General features: G+C 45.6%; 1 protein-coding gene across 1 annotated transcript in view; it reads left to right on the top strand.

The window, feature by feature from the left end:
- The first annotated feature begins 1922 nt into the window (after positions 1-1922).
- The window catches only part of LOC137379859 (protein FAM180A), a 63679-nt gene continuing 40528 nt past the window's right edge, over positions 1923-25073 (top strand). The window contains exon 1 of the mRNA XM_068051251.1: positions 1923-2118. Within this exon, the coding sequence (XP_067907352.1) occupies positions 2043-2118 (76 nt within the window). The 5' untranslated portion in view covers positions 1923-2042. The remainder of the gene's footprint in view (positions 2119-25073) is intronic.

Genomic DNA, 25073 nt, shown 5'->3' with positions numbered 1-25073 from the left:
CCTAAACCACTAAAATAGTACTATATAATAAAAAAGAATGTAACGATGGCTTTAGCCATAGGCTTTTATTCAAGATTATTTTTCAGTTGTGCAATGTTTTTTGAATTGTCAGTTTTTTTTAATTGTTTATCAGCTTTTGCCATTTTGTGAGGTTGGCTTGTTTGGGCACTGCATTTATCCCTGAGCCTTTGGGGATCACCCTGAATGTATGTGCAACATTGCCGATTATGCGGGATGTGATATTGTGTTAGGGTTTGTCAGATGTTATCTTGGGATGTGTTCACTACTTGTAGGATGTATTGAATGTTGGTAACCAAGAATGCTTTGATTTGTTAACTTGTCAATATGGTTGCCCTGGATTTACAGAAACAAAGATTATTTTTTCAAAAATTTCCAGAGCCATAGGATTTTTGTTATCTCCTTATGTTCATTCTCCTCATTGGAAGGTAGAAGTTTTCAAAACGTTACAAAGTCCATAAAAATTGATGTTTCTGCCTCAGGCACAAAGGCTTGTCATTCAGGCTGCTTCTCGTTATCATCAGCTTTTGTGTGGTTGAGTTGTGTTGGAAAATAAGATGTGCTGAGGAATTGTGCTCATTCCAATGGATTTTGGAGACCTACTGCCTGATTTCAAAGAAAGTTCTTTGTTACGATGTTGCTTGTTTCCAGACAATGGTCAGTGTATTAAATATTCAAATTTTTCCCTTCTTTTCTGAAGTCATTAACTCTCAGTGGGATCAGATGTAAGAATTCTGACTAAGTCCCTTCCCCATCCCTATCCTAGTTGTAATGTCAGCTGAGATCATTTAACTCAGCAAAGTCCTAAGCTGGCTCAACATTCGGTTTAACACACCTATTATTATTAAACCTAAGGTTATGCCAGTTTTCATTTCCAAACGTATCGATAATGCTAAAGTGAGACACAGTCCCACGATTGAGCAAGCATTTATGCGAGATGAGATTGAACAGATAATTCTCCAAGAGTGTATTTAACTCCTAAGCCTCAAATTTGGATCACACAGCACCCATTTTTCAGGTGATAAATAGGCATTGAAAGGTCCTGTATAGCGTGTTGAGTGCAGCACTTATTCCATGGTGGGTGAGTGCCATACGCCAAATTGGTTAGGCCGACCCGGAGTTACCCAGGGTGCACTCCTGAAACATGCATTAATTCCATTTCCTATGCAAATCCAGGAACTAATGTTGATTTCAGGCCACTTCCCCATAATAGATCAGATAATTCCTGGACAAGTAGAGATTGTGCACTATGGTCATAGTCACAGAGGATCTCATTTGCGACTTTGGTTATGGCTGTTTCAGTGCTGTCTCAAGAATGGAAGATGAATGTAAAGATTTCAAGATGGAGTTGACAGAAAGGTAGGGTGATGATGGCCACACAGCCACTGTGGCAGTTCGGGCAAAAGAGAAGGGGGGGAAGGTTAGAAGCTCAAGTAGGAAATGAGAGAAAATCTAGGTGAGGCTGAAGCAGGGTTAAAGACATTGGTTTTCAAGGAGGCTTTTGAAGGTGGGAAGAGATATATCAATCTTGAAATCAGGTTTATTTATTAGAAACTCACACATATGATTTATTAGAAACTGAAGCATTTCATACCATTGCCAGGATATGGAAGGCAAAGATTGCAGATCTGTCTACATGTACAGTATGATGTACTGTAGTATAGATTGCCTGCAAAAGAGTATGCAGTAATCTGCTAAATACCTACTTGGCTGGGCTCTGGAGTGTATGTGAGAGTAGCTGTATAGATGTGACTGCGTTGTGTGAATGTTTCTGAGTGTGAGAGAGAGGGAGTGAGGGAGAGCAGCTGGTTGACTGAGTGTCAACATGCATACGTATTGAAGCCTGCTGATGTGTACCAGATGTTTTTGAGGGTCAAGGCAGTTTTGCAAAGAGCCACTGCAGTCGATGCACAAGGAGTTTCTAAGAGACTTTCAGACTCATCAGAGCTGTACAGTATTCTTGTACGTAACTACCAAGAAGTTACTTCGATTCAAGCTCATACACTAATTGATCCCTTGGGAAAATGCAGGGAAGAACTCTGCTGCTGCTGATATTTTCCACCAATGTTTGTACAACTGCACTTCCCAAGAGGAATAAAGGTAAGAGCAGTGGGGATATAATTTACAAAAGCTTGATTTGAAAGACAAAAGGAAAGGTCTTTAAAAGTCATGTGATTATACAGTGGGAAAACTGTGTCCTGGGGAGCTGAGGATATCGGGGGTGGAATTTGTCTTGGGCCATAGAATAAAATGGTCAATAGCGAATTGGCAACTTGTTTTAAATTCTACCCAATATTCATTAGCAAATAGCAGACAGAATGTTAACTAGAATGTTGATGCACTATCGACCATTCTGCTACCACTAAAGACAAATTTCACTCCCATTGTATCTGGTTAGCTGTGTGTGTGCATCCTGGTGTGTGTGTTCAATCATGTCTAGGTATATATCTATGTCTGCTCGTGTGTGTTTGCATTGGTGTGCATGGGTGTATGTGTGGGGCTGGATGTGCTGGTGTGTGTGTATGTGGGTGTGCCGGTGAGTGTGTGGCAGTACTGGTGTGTCATGTGTGTGTTGGTCTGGGTGTGCTGGGGTGGGTGTGCTGGGGTGTGCATGGGTGTGTGTGTCTGGGTGTGCTGGCATGTATGTGTGTGTGTCTGGGTGTGCTGGCATATGTGTTTGTGTGTGTGTGTGTGTGGATGTGCTGGCTTGTGTGCGTCTGGGTGTGCTGGTGTGTGTGTGTGTCTGGGTTTGCTGGTGTGGGTGTGCTGACGTGTTAATGTTTCTGTCCTGGTCTGCTGGTGTATATGTGTTTCTGTGCTTGTGTGTGTGTTTCTGTGATAGTATGTGTGTGTTTCTGTGCTTGTTTGTGTGTGTGTGTATTTCTGTAGGTTACCAGGAGAAGGGGGGGAATGGTTCTAGGTAAATTGCTCATTCAGAGAGCCAGTGCATACATGATGGGCCAAATGGCCTCCTTCTGTGCCATGATTCTGTGTCGGTGTGTGTGTGTGTTTCTGTGCTGGTGTGTGTGTTTGTGCATGCGTGTTAAATATGCGTCTGCTGGTGTCCATATCTGTCAGGTAGATTTTGACGTTGTGTGATAGTGTAAAACAGGTAATAGCGAGTCACAGCCTAGTATACATCTCTTCTGATTTTTATTTTCATTGAAGGCAAAGTAGAACATTTTAGGAGAGAGTGATCAAATCTTTGAGCAGACTTCAGTTCCAGGTTACTGGATGTGTTGCTTAGCATTAAGTAAAAGTTTGGTCATTGTATTCTGCAAAGAATATCACTGTTAACAATGGACTGGGAAAGTGTTTCAAACGCAAGAAAGAACTGTAACTAGTACACCAATGGCTTTCTACATGTGAAAATAAAGCAGTGGCACACACTATGCATATATTTATTAAATATTTTCTCTGCAATTGTAGGATTAAAAATACCACATAAGTGAACCATTATTAAATTTTAAAATGATATATCAATCTTAAGACTCCTTTCAAAGAGTCACTGCTCCTGTTGTGAAGAATTTCTTCAGCTTTTTTCTTCTTGGCTCTAAAACTACCACAAGATTCCTCTCTGGGAGAGCAGTTTATTATGTAACACATGCATTAACAGCCACAGAGAAGTGTTGCAGACAATATGGGATGGGTATTTGCACACAGATGCCCTTTGTTTATTTATCTTGGTGACTGACTGTGGTTTCAATCAGCAATGTCAGGCATGTGACATTGAGTCACTGGTATGAAAGGCCTTGGATTGCACTTTTGGATTGTCTGACTGCTGGACTGAAACAGCTGTGTGAAGAAGCTCATTTCAGTTCTATCCCTCAGCAGAGGATCACGTGTACACATATGCTTTGTGATCTTTATGAAAAGGTTTCTGCTGAATTTAGCTGGATAAGACTGAATGTTGGGACCGATCTTTAATTTTCCTTCTATCCCGTCCATTTAAACTACCACTTAGTCAATAGCTCCAGTGTTTTGAATGGATTTTAACTGCCAACTGCCTGCAAGTAAAAGTGCCTTCTGGGACTGATAATATTGCATAATCCTGGTCCAAGAATTCTTGAGAAAAACAAGTACTGGTGAACTATCTGCCAGCTGGGTGTTTTTGTCATTGTGTGGAAAGTCCATTGACGTCTCCTCCCCTCCAAACACAGTGAGGCCAATTTTACCTCCTGGTGGGAGGCTGGCAGGAGCAGACAGTAATCACATGTGGGAATGAGAGTCAGAGGCCAAAAGACATTCGGCAAGGTGCCGTGTAAAAGGTTACTGCATAATATAAGAGCTCATCGTATTGGGGGTAATATATTAGTATGGATAAGGGATTTGCTGACTAACGAAAGAGAGTTGGGATAAATGAGTCATTTTCAGGTTGGCAAACTGTGACTAGTGGGGTACAGCAGAGATCAGTGCTGGGCATCAAATATTTACAATCTTTATTAATGACTTGGATGAAGGGACCGAGTGTATTGTAGCTAGATTTGCTGACAATACAAAGATAGGTGGGAAAGCAAATTGTGAGGAGGGCACAAAGGGAAGACTTTTCGCCATGGAACAGGCCCTGTTTTTGGTTCAGAAACCCGTCTCTGGTGGGAAACTGATTAAAGTTAAGATTTTTGCATAGGTAAGCCCTTAATTGATATAGAGACAGACTTTCTGTCCACTTAGAGCCAGTGGGGGGGGGGGGGTGGGAATGGAACAGAGGTGGGTCAGATGAAGCATGGGACTCATTTAGACTCCAACAACAGCCATCATGAGGCTACTGGTTGTCCTGAGGGAGAGATCTGCAGTTTGTGCCAACAAAGGCTTCCACATCACCAGAGGGAAGCGAGAAGTCACAGGGGAGGTGGAGAACTGGCACCCGGGATGGGCAGGGCAGACCCTCGCTTCATCGAAGCTGCCCTGGATCTAATGCTGGAGGCTGTGAGGAAGAGAAGGGAGGTCCCCTTCCCCGAGGGTAGCAGGAGGAGGCTACCTCGTCGTGCAGTAGTGGCACCCCTCTGTTCAGCGTCATCTCCCTCCGCCTCCAATTCCTCCTCCTCTCTTACCTCCTGCTCTTCACTCGATGAGCTGTCTCCTTCCAGGGTCTCTCCATCCCCAAGGTCCACACCTCTCTCAAGGGCCATATTATGGAGAGCGCAGCAGATCACCACAATGACCAAGACCCTTGAAGGAGGGTATTGGAGGGAACCACTTGACGGGCCTAGGCACCCAAACGGCATTTTCAGATGTCCAATGGCCTGCTCAATGTTTGTCCTGCTGAGAAGGTGGCTCCAGTTGTATCAGTTGTATCTATGGTCAGTCTATCTAGGAGAGATTACTGAGTCTTCGGTACGTTTTAACAATAATTAGTTTATTTTATATTAAGGAGCTATATATAGCTTTACATAAACATGTCTAACTCCACTGACACCATGCTACTTCTCCTTGAAGTCTCTCTCTCATGTGATCACTTACATCATCGCAGTGGGAGGCATTACTCACACTGTCCCAAATATTAACCAACATTAACCCCTTCAAGCCCTTATATCACATCTCCCCCCAAGTCTTTGTCCATTTTTTTATACATTAAATTTTAATTTTACTTACTACCACATCTCCCTCCAAGTCTCTCTCTCACGTGATCTCTTACATCATCATAGTGGGTGGTATTGCTCACACTGTCCCAAACGTTAACCCTTTCAAACCCTCGTACTATAGTATCGCCTCTGTGCCTCTGTCTGGTGCTTCAGTAGATGGGACAATAGCCATCGCTTCAAGGGATTTCCCTTGTCCTCTAGGCCAAGGTTGGAAGGTTGGAGTGAAGATCTGAGGCAGCCTCAACTGGTGGAGGATGAAGGAGTCATGACAGCTGTCAGGAAAGCAAGCACACACATGGAGGAAGCTCTTGTGGTTGCAGACCAGTTGGATGTTGAGGGAGTGGAAGTGCTTCCTGTTGATGGATCTCACTCGCCAGTAACTGGATGCCTTGATTTCCACATGGATGCAAGCGATGATTCCCTGTACCTGGGGGAATCCAGCAATGAAGGTAAAACCCACTGCTCTCGGTCTCTGTGAAGCTGCCTATACCTGGAATTGGATGTACTGCTCAACTTTGGCAAATAGGGCGTCAGTGAGCAGTGACATGTAATGGTGTGCAACCATTTTTGAGATGCCGCTAAGGTCTGCAGCTGATCCTCGGAGAGACCCAGAAGTGAAGAAATTCAATACGGCAATGACTTTGATGGCCACGGGAAGGGCATGGTGTCCAGTGCTGTGAGCTGTGAGGTCTTCAACGACAAGGGCACAGATCAGTGTGACTATCTGTTTGCAGAGCCGGAGTCTCCCATGGCACTGGTTCTCAGTCATCTCCAGGTAGCTCCGTCTTTGTTGGTCAATCCTGTATTGAGGCGCTGCTCTCCATTGCCTTCCTGCCCCTCTTTTCTCTCCCTTCCCCTCCTGATGACCGGGCTTCTGCCACTCCAATCCCACTGACTGCAGGGAGTTAAAATCCCCCCTGCTATCATTGTTCATCCTATTCTCAATAGACTGGCCTAGTAGCCTATTTTTTGGTGGTTTGTGAAGGCTGCTCAGTCTCCCCCACACCATCCAATACAGTAATAATACCCACTGTGATTCGGTGTAGGAAACATCTGGATAGGTTCCACTGGACGCCTATGACATAAGGGGTCTTTTGATGCTGTGCTTATGATTCAAAGCCATGTACAACAGAGGCTTCCAGTAAAAGGGCTCTTGTATTTCACAGGACATAGTGCTGCAATGCGTTATATGTGGTATGGTATCTAACTATTGAGCTAGCTTATCTGACACATTAACATATTTGTAGTAGTTCCTCAATGTCCTTGATCTGTTGTGATCCTTATGTGCAAACAAGCTGGCACAGAGGCACACACAATCCATACAGCAATAGACAACAGTAAATTACTGGTTTTGTCTTGTGTGCACTATACATGTACAGAAACTGACATTGACAGACACACAAACATAAGTACGTATGAGGAAGGCATTTGGCCCATCTACTTCACCCTTCCATGAAAACACAGAGTCTGCTCACCCATCACATCATCTACCAGCCCCTTGAATAAACCCAGGATGCATGCCATATCTGGAAGAACACTGCAGGTATTAAGCAGTGCCTCCTGATATCAGTTTTTATTTATCATTTTATACCTATGTACCCTTGCTTGAAATACTGGCCCAGAATTTTCTAGAGACTTGTGACCTCTGATGGTACAGGACCAGTTTCACCACACTAAAGAAAGAGGAAATTATTTTTGTCACGTTCTGCCAAAACAGTGAAAAGTTAATAATAATGGGCCTGAATTTGCTGTCAAAACATGGTGAAGCTAATGGCGCTTACTGTTATATAGGCATAAAAGTACGGCAAATCAGGTGAGGAGCAGATACATGGTTAAATGCAAATATCAAAAAGGTACTCTCCAAGATGTGCTGCTCCACCATGACCGTCACTGTCTGCCTCACCATTCAAATCAATGGTTTTTGTGTATCTCCTGAATGGAAGCTACCTATATCACTGCTGTCACATAGTAGCACTGGCACTTGGCAGTGGTGTGCTTCATTGCTTTAAATCTGTTATTTAAACAACATTTCCAAGGCTCACATAAATTGTTTATCATCAGTTTTCACAAGACTGGTTAGGGTGGAAGCATTGCAATTAGTTCAGGTTGTGCTCAGAGAAGAAATTAAGAACAATGTTTATCTAATGTTATTCCTTGATCTTGTATGCTTTGGTAGCAGAACATACTTTTTCTGTATTATCAAACAGGCATCCTCTGAAGTCTGAAAATCATGATCATCATCTTGCTTTTCTGAGCTGTAATTTATTCCTCCTGGGGCTGTATATGTCACTGGGATGATTAAAATGTTGTTTTTGTTTCTGTGAAATCTTCGTAGACATATACAAAATCCTAAGCTCCAAACACATTTAATACGTTCACAGTCTTAAGAATGGATGATTTTCAAAAACAGAGACCAATCTAAAGTTTATGGTTTCCAACCAGACAAACCAAATGATGGAAAGGCTCTAAATAATTATTTTCTTTATTAATATATTTATTAGCTGAATATATAAACTTTTGAAGAGAATTTATTGATCATTTGAATTTCTAATAACGTGTAACTATAATGTAAGGAAACTTGTTTTATTACATTGCAATGGATACCAGTCAACATTCTGAGGAACATGGGAACAGGATTAGGCCATTCAGCTCCCCAGTCAATTTGTTCAATCAGATCATGGTTAATTTGTGCTGTAACTCCATTTATTTGCCTTTGATCCATCTCGCTTGATACACTTACCTCAGCTTTGAATGTTTTGTTAAGGAAGAAAAACACAGCAGCAATTTTAAAATGAAATCTGAAGCTGGAACTTGGTGCTGCAGAGAAATATCTTAGTTTGTAATCTTATTTGAATATGTCATTAACTTTCAAAACCTTTGCTTAAAAATGCTCAACACATGTTTTAGTTGTCTGTGGGATAATCTACATATTTTCCAGTTAAATTGAACAACTGTGTTTGAGTTTTAGGCAGACATAACATTAATAACATTATCAAGGACATGGCTTGGGAGCTGGGAGAAGAGGTAAACTATTCAATGCAGATCTTTCTTTTGGGCCTCCTTATCTCGAGAGACAATGGATACGCGCCTGGAGGTGGTCAGTGGTTTGTGAAGCAGCGCCTGGAGTGGCTATAAAGGCCAATTCTGGAGTGACAGGCTCTTCCACAGGTGCTGCAGAGAAATTTGTTTGTTGGGGCTGTTGCACAGTTGGCTCTCCCCTTGCGCCTCTGTCTTTTTTCCTGCCAACTACTAAGTCTCTTCGACTCGCCACAATTTAGCCCTGTCTTTATGGCTGCCCGCCAGCTCTGGCGAATGCTGGCAACTGACTCCCACGACTTGTGATCAATGTCACACGATTTCATGTCGCGTTTGCAGACGTCTTTATAACGGAGACATGGACGGCCGGTGGGTCTGATACCAGTGGCGAGCTCGCTGTACAATGTGTCTTTGGGGATCCTGCCATCTTCCATGCGGCTCACATGGCCAAGCCATCTCAAGCGCCTCTGACTCAGTAGTGTGTATAAGCTGGGGGTGTTGGCCGCTTCAAGGACTTCTGTGTTGGAGATATAGTCCTGCCACCTGATGCCAAGTATTCTCCGAAGGCAGCGAAGATGGAATGAATTGAGACGTCGCTCTTGGCTGGCATACGTTGTCCAGGCCTCGCTGCCGTAGAGCAAGGTACTGAGGACACAGGCCTGATACACTCGGACTTTTGTGTTCCGTGTCAGTGCGCCATTTTCCCACACTCTCTTGGCCAGTCTGGACATAGCAGTGGAAGCCTTACCCATGCGCTTGTTGATTTCTGCATCTAGAGACAGGTTACTGGTGATAGTTGAGCCTAGGTAGGTGAACTCTTGAACCACTTCCAGAGCGTGGTCGCCAATATTGATGGATGGAGCATTTCTGACATCCTGCCCCATGATGTTCGTTTTCCTGAGGCTGATGGTTAGGCCAAATTCATTGCAGGCAGACGCAAACCTGTTGATGAGACTCTGCAGGCATTCTTCAGTGTGAGATGTTAAAGCAGCATCGTCAGCAAAGAGGAGTTCTCTGATGAGGACTTTCCGTACTTTGGACTTCGCTCTTAGACGGGCAAGGTTGAACAACCTGCCCCCTGATCTTGTGTGGAGGAAAATTCCTTCTTCAGAGGATTTGAACGCATGTGAAAGCAGCAGGGAGAAGAAAATCCCAAAAAGTGTGGGTGCGAGAACACAGCCCTGTTTCACACCACTCAGGATAGGAAAGGGCTCTGATGAGGAGCCACCATGTTGAATTGTGCCTTTCATATTGTCATGGAATGAGGTGATGATACTTAGTAGCTTTGGTGGACATCCGATCTTTTCTAGTAGTCTGAAGAGACCACGTCTGCTGACGAGGTCAAAGGCTTTGGTGAGATCAATGAAAGCAATGTAGAGGGGCATCTGTTGTTCACGGCATTTCTCTTGTATCTGACGAAGGGAGAACAGCATGTCAATAGTCGATCTCTCTGCACGAAAGCCACACTGTGCCTCAGGGTAGACGCGCTCGGCCAGCTTCTGGAGCCTGTTCAGAGCGACTCGAGCAAAGACTTTCCCGACTATGCTGAGCAGGGAGATTCCACGGTAGTTGTTGCAGTCACCGCGGTCACCTTTGTTTTTATAGAGGGTGATGATGTTGGCATCGCGCATGTCCTGGGGTACTGCTCCCTCGTCCCAGCACAGGCATAGCAGTTCATGTAGTGCTGAGAGTATAGCAGGCTTGGCACTCTTGATTATTTCAGGGGTAATGCTGTCCTTCCCAGGGGCTTTTCCGCTGGCTAGGGAATCAATGGCATCACTGAGTTCCGATTTGGTTGGCTGTATGTCCAGCTCATCCATGACTGGTAGAGACTGGGCTGCATTGAGGGCAGTCTCAGTGACAGCATTCTCCCTGGAGTACAGTTCTAGGTAGTGCTCAACCCAGCGGTCCATCTGTTTGCGTTGGTCAGTGATTATGTCCCCCGATTTAGATTTGAGGGGGGTGATCTTCTTGATGGTTGGCCCAAGAGCTCTCTTCATGCCATCATACATTCCTCTGATGTTTCCGGTGTCTGAGGCCAGCTGAATATGACTGCATAGGTGTTGCCAGTAGTCGTTTGCGCAACGCCTAGCTGTTCTTTGTGCAGTACTTCTGGCTGCTTTAAGTGCTGCGGATGTTAAATCGCTGGGGGCTTTCTTGTAGTTCAACAGTGCAATGCGCTTAGCGGCTATGACAGGTTCCAGCTCTTCATTATGAGATTGAAACCAGTCTGCATTTCTCTTCGCACTTTTGCCGTAGGTGGTCAAAGCTGACTCATAGATGGCGTCTCTGATGTGGGCCCACTTGGTCTCAGCATCCCCTGTGGGAGTGTTTTGAAGGGCTGTTACAAGTGAATTTAGAAATTTTTGTAACAGCTGTGGGTGAGAAATTCTGCTCGTGTTGATGCGCGGGTGGCCCTTCTGCTTGGAATGATGCAACTTCTTTGGTCTGAGTCTAACCTTGCTGCACACCAGGGAGTGGTCGGTGTCGCAGTCCGCACTGTGGAAGCTGCGTGTGATTTGAACACTGTTTAAGGCGGCTCGCCTTGTGACAATGAGGTCTAGCTGGTGCCAACGACGTGATCTTGGGTGCCTCCATGAAACCTGGTGACAGGGTTTAGTGTGAAAGAACGAGTTGGTGATGCAGAGGTTATGATAGGTACACAACTCAAGCAGTCTCTGCCCGTTCTCATTCATCCTTCCAACGCCATAGCGCCCAAGGCAGGAGGGCCATGAGTCATGGTCGGCCCCAACCCTGGCATTAAAGTCCCCCAGCAGGAATAGGTGTTCGGTGTTGGGGATGCTGCTAATGATGTTATGGAGTTGTTCATAGAACTGGTCTTTAGCTTCAGGTGCGGAACAGAGTGTTGGAGCATAGATGCTGAGTAGGTGTACTGGACCAGAGGTGGTGAGCAGTCGGATGGACAGTATGCGTTCCGAGCCATTTGAGGGAGGCTCTATCATGCTGAGCAAGGAGTTTCTGATGGCGAAGCCCACTCCATGCTGTCTTGGTTCTTCAGGATCCCTGCCCTGCCAGAAGAAGGTGTAGTCTTGCTCTGCTAGAGAGCCACTCGCGGGGAGGCGAGTCTCCTGAAGTGCTGCAATGTCCACATTGAGTCTACTGAGCTCGTTGTTAATGATGGCGGTCTTCCGAGAATCGTTGATTTGTGTAAGGTCTTCCGACAGGCCAGGACACATAGTTCTGACGTTCCAGCTTGCAAAGCGAAGGGCTGGTACCTTCTTTCCTTTTTTCATGTTGTTTGGTGCAGTGTATCAGTCCACCTTTCGGGCAATGACCCTGAGCTCCAAGCACCCATTGAAGCAGGCAGACTGTGGCGGGACAGAACCTTATTGACCGGGGGCTGCCCGGTTTGAGGCGGGCGGTAGCTGTCCAGTGAGGTGCAATGACCTCTCCCACCGACAAAGGCAACCCGTGGCGCCCAGTTTCTACGCCAATTTATCTGGACTTATAACCCGTAACTGCTGCCTTCCGTGTTGTTTCAGTCGCTGTGAGGCAACTATGGAGTGACCTCTCCATGGCGCATGCCTGGGCAAATTTATGGAGGTTGAGAGTTGCCCAGTCGTCAAAGCCCCCCTCTCGGCCTTTCTGGTGGGGTCCAAAGGAGTGCAGGACACGACGTTTGGCACCAGTATGGCTGCAGGAACTGCCGGAAACATGCCAAAGGTGACACATGACCGCCTACGGGGTTCCGCTCCGGATTTTCTGTTAGGGTTTACTCCCTTAGCCTTGGTCTCTCCCGAGACGCCCACAAGGCAGTGGGGTTGTTGGGGCCCCTACACAGGTGTAGGATGGTGCCGGTGGGAGGAGGGGATGCAAGGGGGAGGGGTAGAGGGAGGGGGTGGGGGGGGGGTGCAGGGGAAGGGGGTGCGGGGTGAAGATGGTGCGAGGGGGGGGCGGGCTGGGACAGGGTTGTGAGGGGGTGAGCTGAGAGGGTGGAGCAGGGAAGGGGACGGGGGTGGGGGGGGGTGGAAGGGGGGTAAAAGGGGGGGGAGGGGGGGTGGAATCTGGTGCAGGTAATAAGCCATTTCCTCAGTGCCCACCATCGACGTCCGGAAAGCTCATCCACGTCATTCGGGAGGTGAAGCATCATTTGGCAGACTTCGAGGTGATTACATTTGCTAAGGGTTTTTTTTTTTTGCAGTGGTTTTAATAAAGGCATGCAGCATTGCCGACAGTGCGCTGCAGATGCTCTCCGAGCCATCTCCCGCGGGCGCTTTGAAGTTGCGGCCGGGGGGGCCGTTCGTGGATGTTTTGGGTGTTCGGGGCACCTTTTCACAGGACTTCTCTCGGGTCCCGCAGCTCCTTCTTCACCTCAATGGACTTACCGCATGCCGTGGCTGCAGACACTCTGGACTGTGAAGACAGCAGGATCGGAGATTAAAGTATCGGCAGCTGTGCTCGTCAGTTTCATCCGGATCAATTTCATTGAGAAAACAAAGAGCAGGTGTGGCTGGGGGAGGGCAGTGGGCCCAGGTAACATACACTAAACTAACTGTTAACTTTTAGATAGGGCTAAAATGAACTGATTTAAAGAGCCAGGGGAATTTAAACAGTTTAAGAGGGCAGATTGGGGGAGAAAACGTTAGGGATGGGAGCAGATGGCCATGGATAGAGTTGAACAGCAAGGGAGCTTCCTAGGGAGCTTCCAGCCCAGGAGCCATCTTGAATGCAGATACATTACAGTAAAGAATGCAGATACATTACAGTAAAGAATCATTAGAAGCATTTTATATCAGTATATGAATGTTTAACAACCCTTCTTCCCTGTTTAATGTGGATAATTTGTCATTTGGTTGAGAAAACTTGTATTTTGAGTGGTAATTAAAAGGATCGTTCATCACATGCTTGACCCTGAGCTGTAAAATTTATCTTTGTGGCACCTTTGAGCCCAACCAATAATAAACTTCCTCATTTGTAAACTTTAACAAGTTTATCCAAAAATATTTGGGCCAAATCTTGGAATATGTTAACAGTTATTTTTAAGTGGATGAATAATGCAAGATTATTCAAGTGATCAAAATCAAAATTGATGCAGCAAACATTTTCCATTGGCTGTGTCAATTATGATTCATTGCTATGCTTTCTGCAGCAGATTCTACTTACAAAAGCAGGACATTATGGAGTAAATTTGCAACAATGAGATTGGCTCATAGCATAGCGAACTTTACAGTGTGCGTTGCCAATCTCACCATTGCAGGAAATCCTGGCTAGTGCTTGGATTAACCTTTTTCATTTCACTTAGTGCTTTAGTATGTTAGACATTTCTTTAAGGTCCTCTCTCATTCACCACCTTTCTAGGCCGAAGAGGCATCAGCCTTATTAGCACTAGGCCAGAAAGCTGCAGGGTGCCAAATGGATTGAGGCCTTCAAACATGTTATAACTTTGAAATGATGGCTTCAGATATTTAGAGGTCTTAAATGTGGTTTTAGCTGCACAATGCCAGGACTGCTGTGCATAGGCCATGTCTACAGGTCAAACAGCTGACCTTGTGATTCAGCAGGAGGTCAGCTCAATTAAATAAATTCTGTGTAGCCCTGTCACCTACTACCTGAAGCACTGACGTTGAGAAATGCAACAATGTGATGGCTTTGTCAACTGTGTTATGGTAATCTTTGGGAAAGAAGATGAAAGTGCTGCTCATGCTGACTGGTGCACCAGGCACCTGTTAGATGCGGGACTACAACATTAGATGATATTACAGTTGAGGGAAGTGCTGTTCTTAGTTCAGCTGCAGATCTGCTTGCTGCAGAGGGAAAAGCTCTGTGACTGACATTCTGGTAACAACAACAACCAAAACAATTTGACCTTATATTGTGCCCTTAACATGGAAAAAAATCCCAGAACAGTTCACAGGGGGGTAAGGAAAAGAAAATGGAGTCAAAGAAGGAAAAATTAGGAGGGCATCAAAGGAGTCTTAAAGGAGGAGAGGGAGGCGGAGAGGCAACAGAGTTCAGGGAGGAAATTTTAGAATGTGGGGCATAGGCATCTGATGGCACAGCAACTAATGGTGAGACAAAGGAGAGTGAGGCACAAGAAGCTGGAATCAGAAGGATGGAGAGTTGGGAAAGTTGTAGTGGTAAAGGTAACAGGGACAGGCAAGGGTGGACCCAAAAGGATTCCAATAGAAGGATGATTTTAAATTTGAAAGGACTAAAAGCCAATACAGGTCAGTGAGATTAGGGGTGATGGGTGAGCAGGAATTGATATGGAATAGGATATGGCAACAAAGTTTGAATGAGTTGAAGTTTATGGAAGCTGGAAGATGGCAGGTTGGGCAGCAAGCATTACAATAGTCAAAAATGGAGATGACGAGGTATTGCTGGTGGTTCAACAGTAGAAGAGCTAAAGTAGGGCAGAAGTGGACAATGTTATGGAGCTGGAAGTAGATGTTTTTTGTGACGGAGAGGATATGGAGTCAAAAGCTCAGCTTGGGATTGAATGGGAGGGCAAGGTTAAAAAATCTGGTTCAGCCTGAGGCACTGGCTAGCCTGAGGGATGGGGTTGGTAGCAAGGGTATGGAGTTTGTGGTGAGGCCTAAAGCTAGTGGCTTCAGTCTTCCCAATCTTTAGCAATGTCATAGATCAGTAAGTGTTACAAGGTCTGTGCATATGTTCTGGGGCATGTTGTTTAGTGGCATCCTTTCACCTTGTATCACTTAAAAACAACATAGTATACTTGTTCCCCCAAATTTTTCTGAAATAAACGAGCTATTGAAATACCAAAAAAATTGAATAAATCTGTAGTAACAGGAACATTTCACTATAAATATAAGCTTTGCATTTTGTTTCTGCAGCAATGGGAGAGGAACCTCAGCTGTGCAGCAACTTTCACATGCCCTTTATTTGACCCCCAATCACTTTCCAGGGCCAGCACATTCCATACTTTGGGTGGGTTCTCCAAGCATTTCCAGTGCGCTTTTCGCCCCATGTCTCATTGCTAAACCCTGCTATAGCAGTGTGGGTTGGCTGGGCTGCCTAAGGCATTTTTTGAAAAGTGCCCATACAGACCAGATTCCATTCTGCGATTGATCATTCTGTGACAGGTACTGTGAGCCACGAGAGCATTTTTGAGCAACGAAGGTGTTTGGAAAGGTTTCCCACTGCAGTAAGGAGTTTTCCCTGACACCCTGGTGCTGACAGAGAAAGAGGAAAGGTGGTTTCTGGCTTCCAAGCCAGCCTTCATAGATAATGAGGGTTCTGGGAGAACAATTTGACAGGTTTGGAATGGTTTCACATTGGCAGGTGTTAGGACAGGCTTGCTACAAACCCACCAAAAGGAGGAAAATCCAGGCTTTGAGTCTACTATCACTGCCAATTCTATCGGCCTCACCTGAACTAGTTCAGCCCATTCGTTCAATGAGTACGTACTGTACAGTAGCAGGCAATGCTAAACATCAGAGGCTTAGTACAGGCTATCTTATCCTTAAAGGATAGTCACTGTAACACTATGGGGGTTAATTTGGATAAGACTTGAAATTGGACATGGGAATCGCAGTGTGCGATTAACCTGCGCCTGTTCATTGTGCTGCAGGCAGGTAATTACATTCATGGTACCTGTTGATTTCCATTATTGCTTCATGCAGCCAGCCCTATCCTTGCTGTTTATTGGTTGCACACATCAGTGGGGGCCCGCTACTTACGGTTCGAAGGAGCGCTTGTCTTTGATAGACAGATTTTTGGTCTCTCAGGCAATCAAGGGATATGGGGAGCGGTCGGGAAAGTGGAGTTGAAGCTCGACGGGCTGTATAATCTACTCCTGCTCCTATTTCTTATGTGCTTATGTTCTTATACTGTGTCTAGTATTACTTAAGGGTAGCCTGTAGCTCTTAACAGGGAGTTGCATCGTGTCTGCTGGAACTGTATCAGGGAGTTAATTGCTTTTGAAAATATTTTTAAGGGTCAACTTGCGAGAGAGAATGCACTAAGATTTTCTGATGTTGCGCTGGAGGCGTTGGTGCAAAATGCGAAGAGAAGACATCCTGTATTGGCTGGGTGCAGGAGGCCCTCCAGACATATGCTCAACAGGCAGTAGGAAGAAGTACAGGCGGTGGTCAATGCCAAAAGTATAGATACAATTCATGGATGCAGTGCAGAAAGAAATTTAGTGATCTGTTACGAATGATTATGCTGAGTGAGTTCAATCTTCAAATAGCATATTCTACCAACTACACCACTAGACTCATTCAATGCTAAATTCACAACACCCCCATCACCCACCTACCAACAATCTCTATCAATCAGTTCTCAACCCTTCAATTCAGATGCTTTATCGCACCCACACAGAGTGTTGCAAGCCTCACACCCACATCTCACAGTTCGCACACACTGGTAGCTATGCAAACATGACATGCAGGAGGACAAGTGCACCTGCTTGTTTTAGTCCCTATGGAGCAGATGGTGCAGGCCTCTCTGAGGCCATGGCCACTTTCAGGGCTAGAGCGATCAATGATGAAGGTATTTGTATACCTAATCCTCTTTCTCTCTTCTGTCTTCCCCCTCATCCCACAATCTCTCTGCTTCACAAGCTGCAGATGGTGTAAGCACACACATTTTACTTTCTCCTCTCCCCTCACCACAACCCAACCCTCATTCCTTTTTCATTTCAGATACCCAAGAACCGGAACCTTCCCAGTCAGAGGAGGAAGAAGACAGTGAAGATGAAGAAACACCATCACTCGATCTTACACGCACAGCCACCAACTCAGAGAATGACCCTGGATATATTGAAGCAGTTAGGACAGAGGAGGGATCTGCATGTGATGAGATACTTGGCACAAGTGCACAGGAGCAAGGGTGGGAGAAATGGATAGCGCAGATGATAGCTTGCTGGAGGGTGAGGTCACGCACTAGTTCTGTTGCAGAGGAGTTAGATGAGGAGTTTGATGGGCCAGGTAGATGAAACAGGTAGTTACCTCCATCAGCACACCCATGGAACCCACCACGATGCCGCATCTGATGACTAATGTCTCAGCTTCCATTGCTGCACAAATAGCTTCCATCAAAGGTGCTGCAGTGGAAGATCAGACTGCTGTCATGCAAGGTCAGACTACTACCATTATGGCTGTGGATTACAGTGTGCAAAGTGGCTCACAGGGAATCACAACAGTCCAGCAATCTATTCTCCAACAGATCAGTAGGATTGCTGAGGTGCCGCCCTGGGAGAGTGGCATTGGCTACATGAAACAGGAACCTGTTGTATGTTCTCAGCATGACAGCATTCCTGCTCCAACATCTGAAACTCCACCTGTTACCCTACTGTTATCTGTCAGCCAGCCCAGCCCACTCTACTGCAGCCAGGCTAAAATGGAGCAGTCAGAAACCTCTAGGCCCAGAGCAGCTCAAGATCTTCTTCCAAGGCCATATGCATTCTCCTCAATTGGAGATCAGTAACCTTTTGCCTTCTGTACTGCAGCCACTGGTGAAGCACCTTTTAGGAGCACAAGGAAAAATGAAAGAACATGGAAGACAGGCACTAAGAGAATGCACAAAGGTGATTAGTTCAATTTTTTATACATTATTTAAGGAGTGAATTTATGAAATTGGATTTGAATTTGCATTTCCTGATGGTTTGTATTTTTGTGTTGTCAGATAAAGGATGATGTGATGATCAGTGATAGAGGAAAGGTAAGGAGTGTGGGACTGAGGTAAATGGGGAAGTTAGTTGAGGTTATTGGTATCAAATGTGAATAATCTAATCATGTAGAACACTGGTAGGAAGGGGCTGTCTACGTTGTAGCATCTCTTCCTATTCAGCTTGCACTTCCTGTTCTGCCTCTTCCCTCTTCTAGAAGTTTGTCCTGCTCTGCGTGGCCTCTCTTCATTCTCTCAGTCATGTACAATTCTCAGAGAAAGCCTTACCAGGCCACCCACGTCCAGAAGGAACTTCTGTCAACACAGTATTTTATATGACAAACAATGGACTGCAAGACCAGCCAGACCACTCCCTGTAGAGTACTCAACTTTAGCCAAGTCTAGGAAAGCTCTAAACGTACATGCAATTGCACCAGCAGCCGGAATAAATATTTCAGCAGCTAAGTGTATATGCTTCATGATCCCTTTAAGCAGTGTTGGTAGGGTGAACGGAGATGTCCGTCATTCTGTTCAGGTTCAGTTGTCCAGGTTAAGACAGGACGTTAGCTGGAGTGGGGAGTTGGAAAATAGCAGTGGTGCCTTCAAATCAACATTGCACACTCATTTGTCATGATCTCGCTGCTCTGCATGCTGCTGGTGGTTATTAGGCACATGTGTACAAACCCCTTTACCAACGTGGCATCCTGCACACTTATTGGATGAAATGTGAGCGTACATCTAGGACCCCATTTCGAGTCTTAGTTGGCACTTTGTGCCTAGAAAATGGGCAGTACATGCCCCCGGTAAATGGTGGGTGACGATTCTCCTGCAGCTGAAGGCTGATAACTGCACCACTCAACAGAGATGTTTTCTGGAAAACAAAGACAGCAATTCCCACCATTTTTCCCAGAATTGTTAACTTTCCCCATGTTCAGGTTGTGGCAACATACTGAATTGGTACCAACTGTAGAACAGTGGTTACAGTAAGGATACAGACCTCCAGAGTAAAAGCAGATAGCTTATTCTTTTACTGGCATGGATGTTTGGAATTTTATATGATCACTTATTAAACTGCCATGTCTCTTAATGATTTATGCTAGATCCTTTCGGTTTGTGGTGATTGTGAATTAATCATGCAGCATATTGCCATGTTCATGTTGATTACCTTGAGGGATATGCTATTGTTGCAAATTGATTAAACCTGAATAAAAGATTACCAGCCACAGATGCAACTTCTGTCTTTCATTTTCACCCATTGAGACTTAGATAAAAGCAGGTTTACAAGCAGCACTATTCTGCATTTTGTGTTTTACAATGATACTTAAACTTGGAAAAAATGAAAACACTTGGTGACTGGAATCACATGTGTATAGATTTTATGAGGAAATTATTCTCACTTGGTCAACTGCAGCCCTTTCACAAACCTTTCATTCTCAGTATTTCATAGAGATGTTATTTCCTGACTCCTGACCCAGGATGGAGGACAGTACCACAGGTACTGACAGATTCTTTCAAGTAGACTTGGTGGGCTGATCTACTCCCAGAGCATCACTGTTGATCCAGATCTTTTCCTTGCCCAAAAGCCACATGTGCAAATTTTTCCAGAAGGATTCATTGTAGAGCAGGAGTGTGAATACTGGCTAAGATTTCCCTCCCTGGGAACATTAAGACAATGGGCAGAATTATAACTTTTGGACTCGCTCACAGCGGCGGAAGGCTGGCAGCAGATCAGAAACTTGGAAGGTCGTGGAGCTGGTTTTGCTGTAGCTCTTTCACTCGGCCATGGCATTAGCATCTTGTTTCTGGGTTTCCTAACCAATTGGAGCAGGCAGGCGTGGTCACGACCCAGAACTGACTTGACAATCCTTTGTTCCACATAACTTGACTCTGTTAGGATCTCAAATGGAAAGTGTGTTGTGGCAAAAGCTCTTCAGATAAAGAATTTGAAAGCTCTGGTGAAGGGTCGGAAGTAGGAGCAAGATACCATCAGTAATCAGAAGATCACTTGAATAGTTTGTCATGTCCAGCAAAGGCATATCGTATTCCTACTTTTAAGATACAAACTTTATTCAATATGGACTCTTTGAAATTGACATTTCCTTTAAAAAAGGGCTGCCTTAGCTGACAATGCAACCACTAGGTGGTACTGTACTGGCACAGGCACAAATGCATCCTCATTGACAGAAACGTCACTTTCTGCGACGTCTCAGTCAGCTGCCAGTAATAAAAATGGCGCTGCTCAATTTGTCACAAAAAACAATTGAATCCAAACCCCCTCACCCCTCAGTGGCCTTGGTCCCAGCCTCCACACAATCCCCCCGACAGTACCACGCTCCCTCTTGCGATCGCCGCTTCTGTTGCCCGCTCCCTCCTGCGATTGCCGCCTCGATCGCTGCATTCAGTTTCCCGCTCATTCCTGCACCCGTGTTCTTGTCGCTCTATCCCGCCACTTGCTCCCTGCCTTGCCACCTGGAAAAATGGCTGGAGGGGGGGATCGAACAGGGTGCTCATGGCGAGGCGGGAAACGAGAAGTGGCATGGAGCGGGAAAGAGAAGCGGCGATTGAGGCGCCGATTGCAGGAGGGAACAGAGTACTGTTAGAGAGGATGGAGGTGGTGATCAAAGCCATTGAGAGGTGAAGCAACACTCGGACATCATTACGGATGTAAATGCATTGGAGGCGGTTCAGAGGAGGTTTACTAGATTGATACCTGGAATGAGCGGATTGTCTTATGGAAAGGTTGGACAGACTGGGCTTGTTTTCACTGGAGTTTAGAAGGGTGAGGGGAGACTTGATTGAGGTATATAAGATCCTGAACGATCTTGACAGGGTGAACATGGAAAGGATGTTTCCTCTTGTGGGTGAGTACAGAATTAGGGGGCACTGTTTTAAAATTAGGAGTCGCCCTTTTAGGACAGAGATGAGGAGAAATTTTTTCTCTCAGAGAGTTCTGCGACTTTGGAACTCTCTGCCTCAGATGGTGGTAGAGGCAGGATCATCGAATATTTTTAAGGTGAAGCTAGATAGATTGTGAGGCAAGGGAATCAAAGATTATCAGGCATAGATGGGAGCATGGAATTCGAAATGTAAACAGATCAGCCAAGATCTTATTGAATGGCAGAGCAGGCTTGAGGGGCCGAATGGCCTATTTCTGCTTCTAGTTCATATGTTTGTTTGTTCGTATAAATGTCTGACGTCATTACATGGTGGTGTTGATGCGTGCATGCACAGGCCCATACAGGCAAGCAAACAAATATTTGGATGCACTGATGACAACGGCAATTGCTCTGCGCATGCTCTGCGTTGCCAGGAAACATGTGGTTAAAAAAGTGGACACTGTGCTGCAAAGATGGCCGCTGAAGGTCAGTTGACTTGGCCTGTGTATTCAAACATTTCCTCACTGTCTTGAAAGGACAATAGGATATATTCCAGACTAAAAGGTATTAGCTACACCCATCCTGAAACTATCAAGAGACATTCCTGAATTGAATGGGTTCTTCTGAGACAAAGAAGGTGTGAGGTATCCACATCATAACAGAATGATACTCATCTAAACATTAATAGATAATCACGGATTCCCATCCTGGTTCATTGTGTGGTCACACCAGGGGACAAGGCCATGTGTCAAATAACAGAAATGCTAATATGATGAATTTTGACCTTAAAAGATAATCCTCCAGAGAGCGAGGGAGAGATCACAGCAACATCATAGAAAGTAGTCCAGCCAGTGGCTGTGGAAAGTAGTCCAACCAGGCAAGGGAGGAGCCCTGATGCTAATTCTACACTTCAACCTAATGCAGCAGAAAACTGAAAGTGACTGCCACCTCCAATCTGAAATCTTAACTACCAGAAATCTACAACATCTCAACAAGCTCAAGATTACAAACACCCAGGCCTGCATATTTAAAAGAGACTGTCCTACATAGAAGATTTAGCAGGTTTCCCATAAACCACAAATACCTACCTCACTGTAAACCACTTACCCTTTTCCTCTCCAGCTATCCATGTGAATGCATGTGTGAGTGAATGTGTGCGTGAGTGGTGTTGCGACCATTTCGGGGGAAGGAATATTGTTTAATAAATAGTTAATATTTTGTTTAACCTATGAGAAAACCAATGTCCAAATCACACGCAGCTTCCACAGTGCGGATTGCGACACTGACCACTCGCTGGTGTGCAGCAAAGTTATACTCAAACCAAAGAAGCTACATCACTCCAAGCAGAAGGGCAGTCCATGCATAAACACTAACAGAATTTCTTATCCACAGCTGTTACATAAGTTTCTAAATTCACTTGAAAAAGCCCTTCAAAACACACCTACAGGGGAAGCAGAGACCAAGTGGGCCCACATCAGGGACATCATCAATGACTCAGCAATGACCACCAATGGCAAACGTGAGAAGCAGAATGCAAACTGGTTTCAATCTCACTTTGAAGAGCTGGAACCTGTCTTGGCCGCTAAGCGCATTGCACTGTTGAACTACAAGAAAGCCCCCAGTAAGTTAACATCCATAGCACTTAAAGTAGCCAGAAGCACTGCACAAAGAACAGCCAGGCGCTTTGCAAAGGACTACTGGCAATACCTATGCTGTCGTATTCAGTTGGCCTCCGACACCAGAAACATCAGAGGAATGTATGATGGCATTAAGAGAGCTTTTCGGCCAACCATCAAAAATATCGCCCCCCCCTCAAGTCTAAATCAGGGAACATGGTCACTGACCAATGCAAGCAAATGGACCGCTGGGTGGAGCACTACCTAGGACTGTACTCCAGGGAAAATGTTGTCACTGATATCGCCGTCAATACAGCCCAGTCTCTGCCAATCCTGGATGAGCTGGATGAACAGCCAACAAAATCAGAACTCAGTGATGCCATTGATTCTCTAGCCAGTGGAAAAGCCCCTGGGAAATAATCAAGAGTGCCAAGCCTGCTATACTCTCAGTACTCCATGAACTGCTATGCCTGTGCTGGGATGAGGGAGCAGTACCACAGGACATGCGCGATGCCAATATCATCATCCTCTATAAGAACAAGGGTGACCGCGGTGACTGCAACAACTACCGTGGAATCTCCCTGCTCAACATAGTGGGGAAAGTCTTCGCTCGAGTAGTTTTGAACAGACTCTAGAAGCTGGCTGAGCATGTCTACCCTGAGGCACAGTGTGGCTTTCGAGCAGAGAGATCCACCATTGACATGCTGTTCTCCCTTCGCCAGCTACAGGAGAAATGCCACAAACAACAGATGCCCCTCTACGTTGCTTTCATAGATCTCAACAAAGCCTTTGACCTCGTCAGCAGACATGATCTCCTCAGACTACTAGAAAAGATCGGATGTCCACCAAAGCTACTAAGTGTCATCACCTCATTCCATGACAATATGAAAGGCACAATTCAGCATAACGGTGCCTCATCAGATCCCATCCTATCCTGAGTGGTGTGAAACAGGGCTGTGTTCTCGCACCGACACTGTTTGGGATCTTCTTCTCCCTGCTGCTCTCACATGCGTTCAAGTCTTCAGAAGAAGGAATTTTCCTCCACACAAGATCAGGGGGCAGGTTGTTCAACCTTGCCCGTCTTAGAGTGAAGACCAAAGTACGGAAGGTCCTCATCAGGGAACTCCGCTTTGCTGACGATGCTGCATTAACATCTCACACTGAAGAGTGTCTGCAGAGTCTCATCGCCAGGATTGCGGCTGCCTGCAACGAATTTGGCCTAACCATCAGCCTCAAGAAAATAAACATCATGGGACAGGATGTCAGAAATGCTCCATCCATCAATATCGGCGATCATGCTCTGGAAGTGGTTCAAGAGTTCACCTACCTTGGCCCAACTATTACCAGTAACCTGTCTCTCGATGCAGAAATCAACAAGCGCATGGGAAAGGCGTCCGCTACTATGTCCAGACTGGCCAAGAGAGTGTGGGAAAATGGCGCACTGACACGGAACACAAAAGTCCGAGTGTATCAAGCCTGTGTCCTCATTACCTTGCTCTATGGCAGCGAGGCCTGGACAACGTATGTCAGCCAAGAGCGACGTCTCAATTCATTCCATCTTCGCTGTCTCCGGAGAATCCTTGGCATCAGGTGGCAGGACCGTATCTCCAACGCAGAAGTCCTCGAGGTGGCCAACAGCCCCCGCTTATACACCCTACTAAGACAGCGGCGCCTGAGATGGCTTGGCCATGTGAGCCCCATGGAATATGGCAGGATCCCCAAGGACGCATTGTACAGCGAGCTCGTCACTGGTATCAGACCCACCGGCCGCCCATGTCTCCGCTTTAAAGACGTCGGCAAACGTGACACGAAGTCCTGAGACATTGACCACAAGTCGTGGGAGTCAGTTGCCAGTGATCGCCAGAGCTGGCGGACAGCCATAAAGGAGGGGCTAAAGAGTGGCAAGTTGAAGAGACTTAGCTGTTGGCAGGAAAAAAGACAGAAGTGCAAGGAGAGAGCCAACTGTGTAACAGCCCCGACAACGAATTTTATCTGCAGCACCTGTGGTAGAGTCTGTCACTCTAGAATTGGCCTTTATAGCCACTCCAGGCGCTGCTTCACAAACCACTGACCACCTCTCGGTGCTTACTCATTGTCTCCCGAGACAAGGAGGCCAAAGAAGAGAAAGAAGATGAAAAAACCCATCATTTTTCTGTTTATTTGACTCTAAAAACACACAGGGGCTAACTCAACATTTTAAGCAAAACACAATTGCAGTTATTTGCGAGGTAAACCGTGGAAACCGCCCACAGCCCTTACCAGCTGTCTGTAACAGGTTTAAAACTCTAAAACCATGGGATAATAGTTTCCTGCAGCTGCTTCCCTGCTCAGTTCTCCCTGCTGGCCCAGAGGTA

The sequence above is a fragment of the Heterodontus francisci genome, chromosome 18, assembly GCF_036365525.1.
Source record: "Heterodontus francisci isolate sHetFra1 chromosome 18, sHetFra1.hap1, whole genome shotgun sequence".
NCBI lineage: Eukaryota > Metazoa > Chordata > Chondrichthyes > Heterodontiformes > Heterodontidae > Heterodontus > Heterodontus francisci.
Note: the sequence above shows the minus strand (reverse complement) of the source record. Positions and strands in the feature narration are given on the sequence as shown.